Here is a 15,521-nt window from a genome sequence, read left to right as displayed (position 1 = left end):
TGCAAGCAAACAGATCAACAGAGTCATATCCACTTAAGAGTTTCTGACCTTGGCCAAATTTCCAGGCTAGTACCAGCAATGGTACATTGTCAGTGGTGAAAAACCTGAAGATTTTCTTTAGCACTGGAAGGGAAGAGCTGCACACTAATCAGTGGTGGAACAGAAGTGAACAGACTGCTGAAAAGGGCTACTAAAAAAGAAGCAAGATCAACAGACATTTCTCGATCTGAATGCCTGGTCCACCTAGTAACTGCCTTTGGTAATCACTTTCATAGGTTAATCAGATTACAGCTGCTTTTCACCCTCCAGCCCTCTTTTTAAGATGTTCCAGAATTTAGCTCCACTAGTGATCTGATATTTATTTTCACACTGCTTTTAGCTAGAACTAGCTTCTACACACTACTGTTGCCACCCACAGAATTTTCTTTCTGTCAATCCTGTTTCCAGCTCTCAAATCCCTGCATCTTTCTCTGTCACCTAAACATCCTTGGTCATCTGGCGAGCACAGCCAGAGATTTATACTGCTTTGAGTGCCATTGCCCTGGTCCCTTAATTTAATGTGAAGAAATTATTCTAACAGAGAAGCTCAGGCTGGATCACATCCAAAGACTGTAACAATATTGCTCTTCTTTAAGCTCAGATGTTGCAGAAGAAAGTTCAACAGAAATAAGATCATATGGAAACAATGTGCCAAATAGTGGCACATCCAAAAAAAGCATAAAGTATTACAGACTGCATAAACAGCATGATAGGTGTCCTGAGAGATGCCAAAGCACCTGGCTCCAATGCTTTTCCCTGCCATCACTGCAAATTAAAATCAAACAGAGTAAATGCAGCAACTCTCAAAGTGCTGCTGGCCTTCCATACTCAAGACAAAGCATCCACAAAGGAAGAGCATCAATCCATCAGACGACACCCAAGTGGCTTTCCTTAATTAGAGATTAGCTAACATTAGAACTGGCAAGTGAACAGAAGGCTCCATACACTGCTACTGCTTCCACCCTACAGCCTTTATCTCCGCTCCCCCGCACCCTACACCGACTACCTGCCCCCAGTACTCTCTTTGTCTTCTTCTCCCACTCAATTTTCTGCCTGAAAAAACTCTCCTCCTTTTATGTGCCAGGTAGAACTCCCTCCCTTTCTTTCAATACTTCCTTACACAAATTCCCTCCACCTTCTTTGCTCCACTCAGCTCTGTTGGGGGGCCTCCACTGCTATTATCCACACTGCATCACACGGGCACTGCTCAAGTCATCACACACTTTGTCATTCCAGAAGACAAGTGTGGGATTGAAGACCTTCTGTAAAGCACACCTGATGGGGCAACCTGGCATCTCAGACCTTAGGTGAATAGCTGCTCCCTCTTGGCTGTTCATCCAGCAGTGATAACTAACTCTTCAATCCAAAACAAAAGCCTGATGGTCATATGAAGGACAGAAATTAATTCAGAAATACTGTGCTCTGGTTTGGAATTGTCTGTCACATAGATCAAGACCACAGAAAGAGACATTCTTTCACATCAAAGGCAGCAGCATTCTGGGTAATCAAAGAGCAACCTTGACAGGGTCAGAGCTAAGTATGACACAGATCTCAAGACAGGGCTAGCAATTAGCATTTACTCTGTAACTTATATAGCATTCTAGAAGCACACCTGGGGCAGCCAGGACCCGCCCTTTTGCAGGTGTATGCATCATTTCACCCTGGGTCTTCCAGCCTGTATAAACCACTTAAGCAGCTGCAGAAGAATCTCTCTCTGTTCACCTCAACATCCTATTAAAAAAAATAATAATTTTGAAACATTCTACAGTAGTTTACTCCCAGGAGAGGATCACCTAAAATACACAAAAATCTATTGTAAGCATGGAGCTCTTCAGCTACATCAGGTGTGCCAATGCTTCAGTTCCTTCACAGAAACCTGACCAACCCAAGTGTTTTATATTACTGCTTTGCTTTCAAAGCATGTGCAGTACTTTATATTTCTAAGGCACTTTATGTTTCCAAAGGTCTATATACACACCAGCTAAATTAGAGACAGCTAACAAGAATATCCCAAGATGCTGAATCTCAGTGTGTAGTGAGTATGTTAATTTTTTCTCCTTCCCTAAAACAGGGAAAGTTAAGGATCTAAAGATGCCTACAAGTGTGCTCCCTGAACTACGGAACAATATTTTCAAGGAAAAGGTGCTGTATTTCAAACTTCCATTCTGCCAGTGTGTAGAAAAGCAGAAAATTCCACCCTGGCCAAACAGAAATTGCTCTGATTCACTGTAACTGCTGAGAAGATATCACACACAGTGTCAGATGCAATTTCCATTCAAAACAGACATCCACGTTGTACACACTCATCTCCTGAACTGGCACTACACTACAGCCATGCCTCTAGGGGCTCTGTTCTGAGGAAAACAACAGAAAAGGAACTGCTAATCCCTTAATTAGTGGCACCCACTTCACCTTCTGCAGGAATAATTTAGAAAGTCTGAATGGGCCACACATCACACAAGGTGAAAATTCAGTAACTAAAAATGACTCAGGTTGTTGGTTCACTTCTCAGTACCTACATCTCAGCTGGGCAAGGCTACTGAAGGGAAGTACTCAGTGTCAACTGAGAACAGCTTCACAAACCACTGATCAAATCTGCCCCTTTCAAATTTCTGATGGGACTTGCATTACACCAGGCAAATCACTGATCCTAGGTCCCAAGCACAGCTCCAGGAATACACAATTAGGGCCATGTTCCCTTGAATTTTCATAAAGCTCTTGTTTAAGCCACACCAACAAGGGGATTAACTGTACATTCCTGGCTGAGCTACTTCACTGGCTAGGTAAGAACTGAAGCACAAACCATACCCACCAAAGACGCTGATAGGTCTCGTCATCCATTCTGCGACTCCCCTGGCCAGACCTCCCACACAATGACTGCAGCACATCAGAGTCCTACAAAGCTGTCCACTAGATTATGGCAAACTCCACAATACTTATTTATCTATCTCAGGATGCAAGTGGCATGAACCAGGCCATCTACCATCGACTCAAAGGTCAGAGTTAAAAGCCTCTCTCCCCTCACACTGACATTTCAAGGCTGCTCCCTTTAGGAGCCACATACCCTATTCTATGTGTAAGCATCTCTTGCAGTAAAAGGAAAAGCAAGGCCCATCTCCCTTTACCCAAGAGCCTACCTCCTTTCCACTCACAACTATCAGAGAGAGAAATACTACTCCTTAAAACATTACTCCATTTTCTCCAATCAGGTAAAGAGAGACTCAGGTAATGGAACAGAAAAACAAAGACATTTGGATACCACAGTGAGCATGGAAGACAAGGAAGTAAATTAGCTACCATTATGATAACGAACTGGCTTTCCAAAGGAGGCAATTTGCATGTAACAACTAAGAAGCAACATAAAGATGCTTTAACAGAACTGCTGCTTGCTTTTCATCCCTGCAGCAATGGAACAAGCAGTCACGGCCACAAAACAACCATCACTGTGGGTTTTTCCTCTTTGACTGTCTCTGCAGAGGCCAAGTACCTGACCAGAGCTCCCTCCAAGTGTAATGAAGCCTCACTCTGCATTTCTTCTGGTAGCACAGCAGCTTGTGCACAATCTGAATGCACCGTCTGGAAAAGAGAGGGCAAAGGATTAATGACATTGCATCTTCCCACAATTCTACAGCAAGCCTGGAAATATCGCTGAAATCAGCAGCAGGGAAATAGCCAAATTCAAAGACAATCAGAGGAATATGGGAGTTGTGACTTTTGCCTCCTAAGGGGAATGAACACTCACAAAAAAAAAGAATATGACCAAATAAAAAAAGGGACCTGCATGCCAGTTTATACTCAACAGGATAGGACTGACCACAAATGCATGTTTGCTGTTCAATAAATACTTTTCACTCTTTGCTACCCTAAGGGCCTCATAAACTCTACAAAATGAGTTACTTAACTTGCAGTGAGATACTGCAAGCTGCTGTAAAATTTGGACACAATGGAGCTTCTCCATTTCTCTGGCCCCGGTGATGAGGCTGAAGGAAATGAGGGTGTCAGAAAAACTGCAGGATTTTTAGTTTGATTAAGGTGTATGGTTTAATTACATTAAAAAATCAAATTTTCCAGTCTCCTTAAGTGTGAGCTTTGGAATGTTCATGGAATACACATACAACCTCTGGAATCCCCCAGCATACAAGCAGTGCATGTGTCAAGTCTCCAAATCCTGCAGGTCTCTATAGCATCTAATGTTCATCCATACTCTTAGGTGCACAAACATTCTTCACAAATAACATCCAGACTAAAAATACAGCACAGTGAGTAAATTCTCTAACTGTTCATTACAGACAAGACAAAACATATATACAAATTTGAATTTGTCAGGCCAAGCTATTTTATCTATTGACATGTAGAAAAAATAGAAGAAAGACAACAAAAAGAATAAATCCCTTTCCCCCCAAATCCCTACTTCTCAAAAACACACTATCTCATTAAAACCCACATCTTTCTGAAAAGACATTGATGACAGACACTGCACATCAGATAAACATGGAGAAATTAAATTCTAAAAATTTGCATGGAATTTATTCAAAAATCAGGTGAAAAGTTCAAGACAAGGCTTTAAAACAAGGCTGTAGCAAAAAAAATATGCAGAAGTTATGCATTATTCTTTTCAGACCCATAGATAATCCCAAAAATACCACAATAAGGCAGGAACTGAAACTAACTTTGAATAAAGGTAAAACTATTTATAATCACTGAGCATGACATTAAGTGCTGCATTTCAAATTGGATTCTCATAAATTCAACCAAGAAAAGGAAGCAAACCAGCTAGGATAGACAGCTGTCCTCAGATCAGGAACAACAATATCTGTGGGAAGAAACCTCCTACTTCTGATGTTACTGGTACTGGACAATGCCCAGCACCTTTTTACCTCTATATCTGCTTGGCTGTAAGTCAAGTTATGAAGTTATCCATGCTGGTGGGGTGTCTCTGGTTTTTAAAAGTTTTGTGCTGAGGATTCATAATACAAATAATGGACAAAAAGTACTCTTAGTCTAAGGAACCTGGATTTCTCTTTTAAATATTAACATGCCCAGCCTTGTGCAGCTTCATATTGTCACCTCTTAAATGTACTGCAGAGAAGTACAACACTACTTGTGCATTCAAAACACCCACTTTGTCTGCAATAACTGTGTCTGCCATGGGATGGTTTCAGACAGGAGCAGAGTGAAAGGACTGCACAAACATGCCAAAATAAATGGATACACTGGTCCACTGATGGTTGCTACTGCTCATTATTTCTAGTGTTATGGGGTTTCTAGACGTGATGTTGCTTTTGAGTCCAAGCATTTCACACCCTTCTTGTGAAACTCCAGAGCATTGCACCTATCTACAATTAGTTCTGCAATTGTAATTTAAAAAGAAAAATTCTCGCCAACTCAGTTGAGCTGTACAACCCTTGAAAAGGCACCCGAATTGCAAGGTTATTTGGGCAAAATCAGAATATGCTGAAAAGTTACCTTAAGGGAAAACATCCTATGTGTGTTTATCTTTGCTCCAGAACACAGTGCTGTTCACATCTTGGGGAAATTCAGCACTGTACAAACAGAGCAAAGCCAATAAACTGTCTAAATCCTACTCCTGCCCTCCAGGCTAAAGCAGTACAAAGCTTTGGACAGGCCCCTGTGGGACACATGGAGTGCTCATGAGTAGCTCTGTCCTCTGGTCTCCTTTTGCCCATTGCTGAGTTTTACCCCTTGCTGCCTACACCTCCCTCCCTCTCCACACTGCCTTCCAGGCCTCGTGTCAGTCATCCTTGCTTTTTCAAAAGTATCTTTTCTGTTTCTAGACCAAGATTCATCTTCTGGGAAGTGGGGATTGCTGCAATGACTCCGCGTTACGAAACTTCTTTTAGACTGAAAAGCTCTTTGTGTCAGATCAAGTAGATTAGGGAAACAGTCTGAAATTGAATTGCTTTCAATTTTCTGGCACACAGAGGATTTTTGAAGTAGAAAAAGTTACTGGAAGAGTTCATGAAAAGCCATCCCACTCCCCACCAGCCACAAAGTGTTATTTCAGCCAGAAGATTGCTCTGTGAGCAGGATTCTACCTAAATTCAAACTTCAAATGAAATCACAGTGAGTTACCCCACAGACACTTACACATAGAGATCCATAGGAAATTCTTTCATCATGTGTGTTACAATGAATTCCACCATCAAATCTGACAGAAAAGAAAATTATAAGGTAAGTATTGAGCTGGCTACTGTTAGCTTTTAGTAGACTACAAGGAAGTCAAACTGCCCCACCTACCTATCTCTACCAGACAATAGTCCTGCTTAGATGAAAGGGACTTCACTTTTTTGTTTGTTTGTTCTAAAGAACATTAGACATTTGCTACAACTAGAAAAGAACCTACTGGAAACTGAGGGTACATACTGTAATTTGCTTTGAGGCACTGCTTCCCCATATGGTTTCCCCCACTATTAGTCAAATAAAGACTATACCATGAATTCTGATGTTTAAAATTGCTCTCATATTTCAAGACCTGTCAGTAAGGAAAAATTCCATTAAGAAGCACATTTTAGAAAATTATTCAGAAACAATGCACAACCTAGATGCTACTTAAACAGACATTGTAAATAACACCTATTTTTCCTAAAACAAATTAGGAAGTAAGTAAAGCTAGTTTGATCTCAACACAGGCTAAGCTTTTGCTTAAGACTAATTAGGGGAAAAAAGAAAAATGCAGTATGTGTCTAACATTTAAGGGCTTCCAGTAGGAAGATAAGAGGCAAAGAGTATAGAAATATAATTGAAAGAAGCTAATCAATGATAACTGAACATGTGTGGGGGTGTGTTCAACCCAACTTCAGCATGAAATGCTTATACCAAGCCCCTGGTAACAATGGTGAGCTGTCACCTCCTAGGGCAGTAACAGCCCAGCAGTGTGATTCAACAGTGACTAGAAACAGTGCAGGTGAAGAATGTACGAGATCTGTTATCTCTAGAAAGATTCTTCATGCAGCTGTTGTGTCTTGGCCTCAACAATCACATTGGAAAATGTTGAAGCCTAAGACTGCTTCTGTACCATCAGGCTGAACAGCCATTCAGGGATCCAGGCTCCATCCCTTTCTGAACCCACATGTGCTTTTGGCCTTCACAGTAACGAGAGTCACAACTTAATCATGCGCTGCATGAAAAGCTTTCAACTACGCCTCCATATCCACAGGCAAAACCAATCCTAGCTACTAACATTCCTGTTGTTTTTTGGCTCAGAAAAGGCTCAATGCCCAGCAAACATGTTCACAAATATGTTTTTTTGAAGCAGAGGTCTGCCATCATCACATCATCTACAAAGTACTTGTTGCTACCACACTCACCTAAACACTGAATTTATTAATCAACTGCCCTCCCTCCTGTTAAAAACTCACCTCAAATGGGCCACACTGTGTATGCAAAACTTTCTGTAAATGCATATAGGATTTATTGCTACAGAGCTGCAATCTCAGATTTGTCTGCGAGGTAGCCATGTACAAAGATGGGCATGGATTGCTGGAAACATCTTTAGTATGTAACTGTCCTTTTAAGTCTATCCACTGCTCCATTAAATCCTCAAATCTCATATTTCTATTGCCCAACAAGAGATGCTGCAGGAGCCACAAGCACACAGGTGCTCTGACCACACTCACCGAGCACCGCACACACCAGCGGGCGGCAGGGCAGGTTCTTGTCTGCTGCTTTCTTCCGATGCCTCATTGGCTTCAAACACACAAAGATGAAAAGAAGTCAGCAGAGGCCTCAAGTGACAGTCTGTGTATTACTGTATTTTGCAAGCAAACAGTACAATGGCAGAGGCTTCCTTTTGTCTTTTTCTCCAACTGCCATCTTATACACACTAACCCTGAAGACCATGGCTGGAGCAAAATTGTGCCTGCTTTCCAGCATGCTGATACTGGGGGTTTGTTTCTCTAGCTGTGCAGCTGGAAGGCACTGTTCTACTGATGGGAGGGACCCCAAGACAAAAACAAATCACACAGAAATTCCTCCCCCTTGGTTAACATACTGATGTGCTTCTGACCCCAGAAGTCTGACTGGCATTCTTAAAAGTGTGTACAGTAGTTAATGGCTTTGGTGTTCACTGTAACAGACCAGAAAAGCTAACTGGATAGCAGTTCTGTTGTTAAGGGGTAATGACTAGCATTCTTGCAGTATGGTCTCCATAAAGTAAAATGTTTGTTTCTTTCTTGAACAGTGAGTGACTTTCAAGTGCTGCTTCACTGTCAGATGAGGTGAACTTTGTGCCAGTACCACAAAGACAGAATACATCAAGTTAGGATAACCATTCAAGTTACTTGTAAGTGCAGAACTTCATGAGCCAGGTAAGGACACTTCTACCACAGGAAAAAGCTCTGGAAAAAATACTTTGCTCCCTGAAGGTGAATTACTCCACCAGAATAAGCCAAATAAGAGCACTCAGTGTAACTCCAGCTGGCTATTATGTATCACATGAGGGCTAATGCTTGCTGGAGATTAAGGCAGAACATTCTCCCCACCACTGATTTCCTCAGAGACCTTGTAATACACAGCTCCTCGCCAGCTAGACAGGCCTCTAAATTCACTGACAGGGCAAAGAGCTCTTTGTTCTTTGAAGAATGGAGACATTGTGAGAGCAATTTCAAAATCATTCTGCAACTACTGCATTTCTGACAGTAGTTCCACATGCCTTAGCAATGTAGGTTACATGTCTGTGACACAATTTTCAACATATATTTTTCATACATATTCAAATCCTCTGCATTTGCATGCCAAAGAGAAAACAATCTGGAGGAAAAGACTCACCATTCTGTGTAGGTTTACACGAAAATTCATGTTGTCATCATGAAGAAAAGCATTAGCATATTGATCCTATTGAAAAGGGCAAGAAAAGGGAGGAGATATGAAAAGCCCAACACCCTACAGCTGCCTTTCAAATCACATTTCAGTGTAAAACTCCCAAGATACAACCACAAAGCTATAAAGCCACCTGTTCATTTCTTCTTTCCCACCCATCTTTCCAGTCACACAAAAGTAAACCCCTCCTGATCCCAATTCCACTTCAGAAAAATAAATTGCTAACAAAACAAGCAGTAGTTCATTCTAACTTTCTCCCCCTTAGCTCATTTAAACTCTGACTGTGGACACCATGGTGTCACAAGTTTAACAAGTGCTCCAGGTATATAATACAAGCGGTGGGTCTCCAGCACCAGTTCTGTGACTGTGTGGATAAAAGTTTCTTCTGGCATTTTGATTCCAGAAGCTACTAGCAGATAGGTTTATGAGCTGTTCCACTCCTCAAACAAATCTCATTCCAAGACCACCTCTAAATTAAAGAGACTTCTCCAGATAATGCACAGCCAGAACAGCTACTAAATATACCCTCTCTTTAATATCAGAACCAAAGAATGCCCTTGTTATGCAGGAACAGAATTTCTTATCTTGTGTTATCTATGCAGCCACCTGAAGAACAAGTACCAAAGCCATTTAATTAGAAAAATTTTAAATGTAGATTATTCATTTTCAGGCTGCACCCTGAAGAAACATTATTACAGAATCCTTACACTGGCTATCACCCTCACTGCTTTTTATTCTTTAAGGATGAAAGGTCTTTACTTGCAAGTAAGCAAGATGTGAATGCTACACAAACACAACCACCATTCAGGACATCAGTCAGCCATTAGAACATAGTCCCCATCAGACAGGGCCACATTCAGGCAGGGCTGCTGGCAGAACTCTGTGATGCTGCTTTCTCACCCTACTACCACATTTGCTACTTGTCTTGCTTGTAGGGACCTACAAACACTTGGCTTACTTTCAGACTTGTATCCTTCTTTGGCAGAAGGGATATGGCACAGCCCGTGTTTACCATGAACAGCACAGAGCTGAAAGGCATTAGCACATTACTCACCTAAAAGCCACACCACAGGGTCACTCAAAAGCTTAGAGAGAAAAGGCTTAGGTTCACTCTTTTTTCTCCTCAGCCCCAGAAGCTGGCTAACTCAAATAAGATGATCCAATTTTCAAGTTTCGAGTCAACTTTAGCAGTATTGCATCAAGTATATTGGCAAACAGTAAATGCCTGAGGACCTCACCACTCAGTACCACTGTGGATATTCAGCTCCTGCCCCACAGGAGGCAGGGGCATAGAGCCCTGTAACACACCATCAGCTGAGCAGCTTCACATGAGAAACCTACCTCTGCTATGCATGTCAGGATAATGAGGCACAGCTTGCCACTGTGCAGCCGGTGCTCATCTGCAAAGGAGAGAAAACAAGTCCTCCATGAGCCACACACACCCAGCAAGGCTGAAGAGCAAGAAAGCTGCTGCACCAAAAGAAAAGCCCAGCTTGGAGATTCTCCATAGTCCTAGCTCCTCCACAACAGCTAGTAGCATTAAGCACTCATCCTCCAGCCTGGCCACTAAATCCCACTCACTTGTCACCAGTCTGCACCAACAGCAACGACTCGGGTTTGAACTTCCAACAGCATTGTAACAATCTGCTGGGATTCTGTCTCATTCAGTTTTACTTCCACAGATATTCTTAATACTGTCCTTCTGTCACAGCAGACACACAGTTCCCTCTCTTAGACAAGGTGGAAAGCAAAACATCACCTTTGCTGTAGGTTATGAAACAAGCAGCAAAGCTTTCACAGAGGCACAGCACTGTGTAGCAAAACAACTGCTGACATTATGCTCCAAGTTCCAAGTTTTAACCCCAATACTGAGAGACACGACCTACTTTGCTCTTTGCAAAACTATGAAAGAAGGGAGTCTGCAAAGACTTAGTATTTTAAGTCAAGAGTTTCACCCTGTTCATGTTCCACAACTTCTTATTCATCTCACAACTTCAAACAGCTTTTGCCTTGAATGATAGCTGGAGCAAAACAGAGAGACTAAGGCAGAAGAATACAATTTTTATTTGGATTATTTAAAACTCCTCTCAATTTTAACCTTGAATATATAAAAAAACCCCAAGACACATACAGCCATGGAGTAACACAGGACAGAAGAAACCTCTGGTTCAATCCTTGCTCAGAGCAGGGCCAGATAAGATCATGTTGTGGAAGGCACTGTTCAATCAAGCCCATTTTAAAGTCTTCATTCTAAAAAACAATGTGCTTGGACCACACATCCCCAAAACCCACAAAAACAAACCAACAAAAAACAACACACTGATAACTAAACTCAGAGAAGGCTTCACATTGCACATTCCTGAGATTTCCAATAGCTGCTCTAAAGCACAGGAGTGCAAAACATGCCACCCCAGACATCTGCCTTAGAGTCAAACTCAAAGGAGAGGGCTATCTGAAACAGTCAGCCACACTTTCATATAAAGCACAAGACAGCATCAGCCAAATTCCTTCTTTGCAGGTGACTTTGACAAACACTTTGCTAGCTGGTGTGTATATGGTAATTAGAAAAACAGATAGAATGGGCTTAGCTAGCTGTTCTGTCTAGTTTGACACCTGTTTTGTTTTCTTTTCTATGCTGCTCAGGGACAGATATTTACTAACAAGATGTGCCCTGAAGTGTGCTGGTTTCATCTTGCAGCACTAAGATGAAGAGGAATTTTGGAATGGGAGAGTTAAAAGCCTCTCCCACCTCCTTACCTCAGCTAAAACCTTTAAGTGTGAAGTTTTGTACTTCAGCAAGAAGGAGAAATGACCTAGAATAAAACTGATACACAAGAGTCTTGTTATTTTTATATTGTAAAGCCTCCCTGTACATTTCTGTAGGTGCTGCTACCACTTCTCTCTCCAGGGATCATGCTGTAAAGGCTCCTGTTTCACACCATGGACTCTGCCCTCTGCCAGTGTCTTTGTGAACATCAGACCATTTTCAGGAGCTATGGGGCAGCTATGCAAGCAGTTACTTGCACACACACTTCACACTTTCACAGAAACCTTCATTAAAGCAACAAAGCAGACCACTTTCTACAGGGAGGCATATCAGTATGAAACCTATTTTGCAGATGGGAGAAAATGACACAGAGGTTTTGTTTCTCCCAAGGCAGCTGCCTCTAACTGACACAAGGGAGGATAACAAGAGAAGGAAGTAGCAAACACAGTCTATTAAATTATGCTCTCTGGGATAGGACCAAAACAACTGTCTAGCCCTGGTTGTGGAACAAACCAGTTTCCCCTCTAAGTGTTCCCACCTGTCTCAAGACACGAGGAGTAAATTAGAATTATTAATTCTTCTTATTACATTGGTGTCACAGAGAAGCATAGAATCATTTAGGCTAGAACAGACCTCTAAGACCATGGAGTCCAATCATTAATCCAGCACACCATGCCCCTAACTGCCAAATTAAATACCTTCAGGGATTGTGACTCAAGCACTTCCCTGGGCAGTCTGTTCCATGCTTGATCTTATAAAAGAAAAAAAAAATAAGGCAGTTCTTCATCTATAATCAAAAAAATAGGTCAGGAATATACCCACTAGAATTAGTAAGTATTGGTTTGCGAGGCACATTTTTTAAATGATCAATCAGTGGAGCTCACTGCCATGAACTACTGTGGTGGGAAGGAGGTCTTTCAGCACAAATTCCAGACCTTAAATAAACTAGAACCAAAGTAAAGAAAGAAACATCAACTCCTGTCTCATAACACAATAAATTCATATCTCACTGGCTTGTTTAGTAAGGAATCCCTTCTATCAGATTTCATTCTATCTGAAACTAATGCAGTGTGGTAGTTTCCAAGGCCCTGTGCAGACTTTCCATATTACTAATAAGGGCAGAAGTTAAACTGAAAAATATAAAATTGTTCCATCAGAGTCTTGGATCAGCAAGACAGACCCTGAGAGAAGCAAATGAGAATGAGCACATTAGAGAGCTGGTAAGCCCTCCTCACGTGTGCAATCTATTAAAATGACTGAGCCAAGATTGATGTGGTTTAGTTCAAAAGACAAAAGCAAGAGGAAACATTAAAGAAGACTTCAAATACATAAGGGATGACACACAGAAAAAAGAAATAATCCATTCTCAATATCTATCTTGGAGAAGATAACTGGTAATTAATTTAAATCACAGCAAAGAATTTAGGAAGCACACGAAGCTTTCTCACAGTAAGGACAGTTAACACTGGAATGGATAGTCTGAAAATGGTGCTCCATTGTCACAGTATCTTCATCCAACCTGTCAGCAAAATCTCTGAGAAAAGATACAGGTAAACCTGATTCTGCCCTGGTTCCAAGGAATTGTGGTTTAACTCCAGACAGCAACTAAGTGCCATGCAGCTGCTCAATCACTTGCAATGCTTCTCCTCTCCCCACAGTGGGGAGAAGAATTAAAAATAAAAGGTAAATCATGTGGTTTGAGATAAGAACAATTTAATAACTGAAATCTCATCATGATAATCATAATAATCATCAGCAGAGTGAGATTAGGTAGCAGAACCAAAGAGAAACAAAGTGATGCATAATAAGGTTCTTGATACAATTGCTCATTGCCTCCTGCCCATCCCATCCCCAAACAACAATCATCTCCTTCTGGCTAACTCCTGCGGTTTATATACTGGGCATGACATTCCATGGTGTGGAATATCCCTTTGGCCAGTTCAGGCCACCTATCCTGGCCCTGCTCCCTCCCTGCTTTTTGTGCACCTCCTCACTGGCAGAGCACAAGACACTGCAAAGTCCTTGACACAGGGTTAGCACTACTTAGCCAGAGCCAAAATATCAGTGTGTTACCAGTATCATTCTCATACTGAATGCAAAACCACAGCACTATACCAGATACTAAGAAGAAAATTAACTCTGTCCCAGACAAAACCAATTAGGGGAGCATGAAGTTCCTTTTGGCCCTAATTTCAGTTATTACTTTTTCTTCAACTAGCTTGCTTACTGAACAAGTGCAAGACAGCCAAATACAATTTCACTGCAAGCTAGCAGATAAAAGGAAACTGCCTGCTCTCTTACCGAATGCTAAGCATTCATGAAATTCAGTAATTGATGTATCATAGCTCTGCAGATATCTTCATATTTCTACTGTTATATCTAACTTAACAGTGGAAGTCGGTAACAGCCTGAAATACGGTGCAAAGATCACTTGTTATGTTCACACTATGGTCCTGCCCTTATAACCACTGGGCAAAATAGCACCCTTGGGTACCCTGAGCAGGAGATTAAGCAATACTTCAGCTCCAGCAAGCTGAAATTAACCCCCCAGAACTACAGGAGAAACAAAAGGCCACAACACAGACAGATACTTTCTCAAGCAAATTACTGCCACTGCAGTCTAAGTTGCTGCTGCCCTATTTATAATAACAGAGCTACTTGTTTAAGCAAAGGACAAAGGAAGTATTTCCTTCTAATGCTGAGCTTTGCCCTCTGTGTCAGTTTCCAAGTGTTCTTAAAAATACAGCTCTGGTCTCAGACTTCCCCTCTCTGACACCAGATACACTCGCACCTACAGCACATAGACAGGCTTGGTTATTAGGTATTATCATTTATTATTACATTCTTTCCATACCTGACATCTCTCCTGCCAGTATTAGGTCTCTCCTACTTTCATAAGTCTTATCTCACAATAAGAAATCACTTAATTTTGCAAAAGGTGAAATCTTCAATCTTTTTATAAAGAGACTCCACTTCTATTTCTGGAGTCACTAGGCATGTTCTTGTGCCCTCCTGACTTCAGAAGCACTGTTGGCTGCATCCACAGAATTCACTTACCTTTTGTGTCCTGCATCACAATTGAGCTGTACTTCAAGAAGGTTATCAGCAGGTTGCTCGTTTGCACATCAGCATCCAGAGGCAGCTCTGCAGAGCTTATAACTGGAACAAAGCAGATAAGACACATTTATCCTGTACAAATACAAGAAATAACTATACAGAGAACTAAGACACAGACTGACAGGTCTGGGGTAGGATCAACCTATCTGCAGGGCCACCTGACCTCCTCCTCCTTCCTCCATGACCACCCAGGAAAAATTTCGTTATGAAGACTTGTACCACTCCCTCAGAAACCATTTCTCCTGCTCTAAGCACAGACTGTGGTACCTGCAAAGTGATATCCTCCTCTGTCCTGCCCCTGCTCCTCCTCCCAGGGAGATGAGCCCACTGTTTTAGCACTCATCAATATCCCCAGCCCAGGGAAATCGGGATATTTGCCCTGATATCAAATTAATTCTTACAAGCAACACAGATAACAGTCACACAATTCTCATTTTGTAAAAAGATGTGCCCAGGAAAGGCCCTTCTCTGTTTCAGCAATTTTGAAATGTTAGTTCCAAAACGTCTGTGTCAATTCCATTCTTCCCTCTCAACAACAGTTTCTCTTGCAAGAGCAACACACAAGACATAATGTAACAATTATTGCAGGACCAAAGAGATAGAATACGAAGGCAGAAACAGAAGATTTATAAAAATCAAGAAGCAAAAGCAGTCACAGCTTGTGCTAGATACATCTCAACCCAGCAGGAATCAGAAATGTACTTTCCATACCCGCAGCAGCTCATTGGCATTTCTCTAGCACCAGCTGTACTTTTGACAC

General features: G+C 41.6%; 1 protein-coding gene across 1 annotated transcript in view; it reads right to left on the bottom strand.

Moving 5' to 3' along the window:
• The window catches only part of ARMH3 (armadillo like helical domain containing 3), a 121,430-nt gene that overhangs the window by 79,241 nt on the left and 26,668 nt on the right, over positions 1-15,521 (bottom strand). The window contains exons 15-20 of the mRNA XM_041415294.1: positions 14,702-14,803; positions 10,219-10,277; positions 8,827-8,892; positions 7,677-7,746; positions 6,148-6,208; positions 3,527-3,615 (exon numbers count right to left, since the gene is read on the bottom strand). Coding sequence (XP_041271228.1) covers positions 3,527-3,615; positions 6,148-6,208; positions 7,677-7,746; positions 8,827-8,892; positions 10,219-10,277; positions 14,702-14,803 — 447 coding nt within the window. The remainder of the gene's footprint in view (positions 1-3,526; positions 3,616-6,147; positions 6,209-7,676; positions 7,747-8,826; positions 8,893-10,218; positions 10,278-14,701; positions 14,804-15,521) is intronic.

The sequence above is a fragment of the Onychostruthus taczanowskii genome, unplaced genomic scaffold (assembly GCF_017590055.1).
Source record: "Onychostruthus taczanowskii isolate IOZ18803 unplaced genomic scaffold, ASM1759005v1 scaffold5, whole genome shotgun sequence".
NCBI classification, from domain to species: Eukaryota; Metazoa; Chordata; class Aves; order Passeriformes; family Passeridae; genus Onychostruthus; species Onychostruthus taczanowskii.
This window is presented reverse-complemented; position numbering and strand designations above follow the sequence as displayed.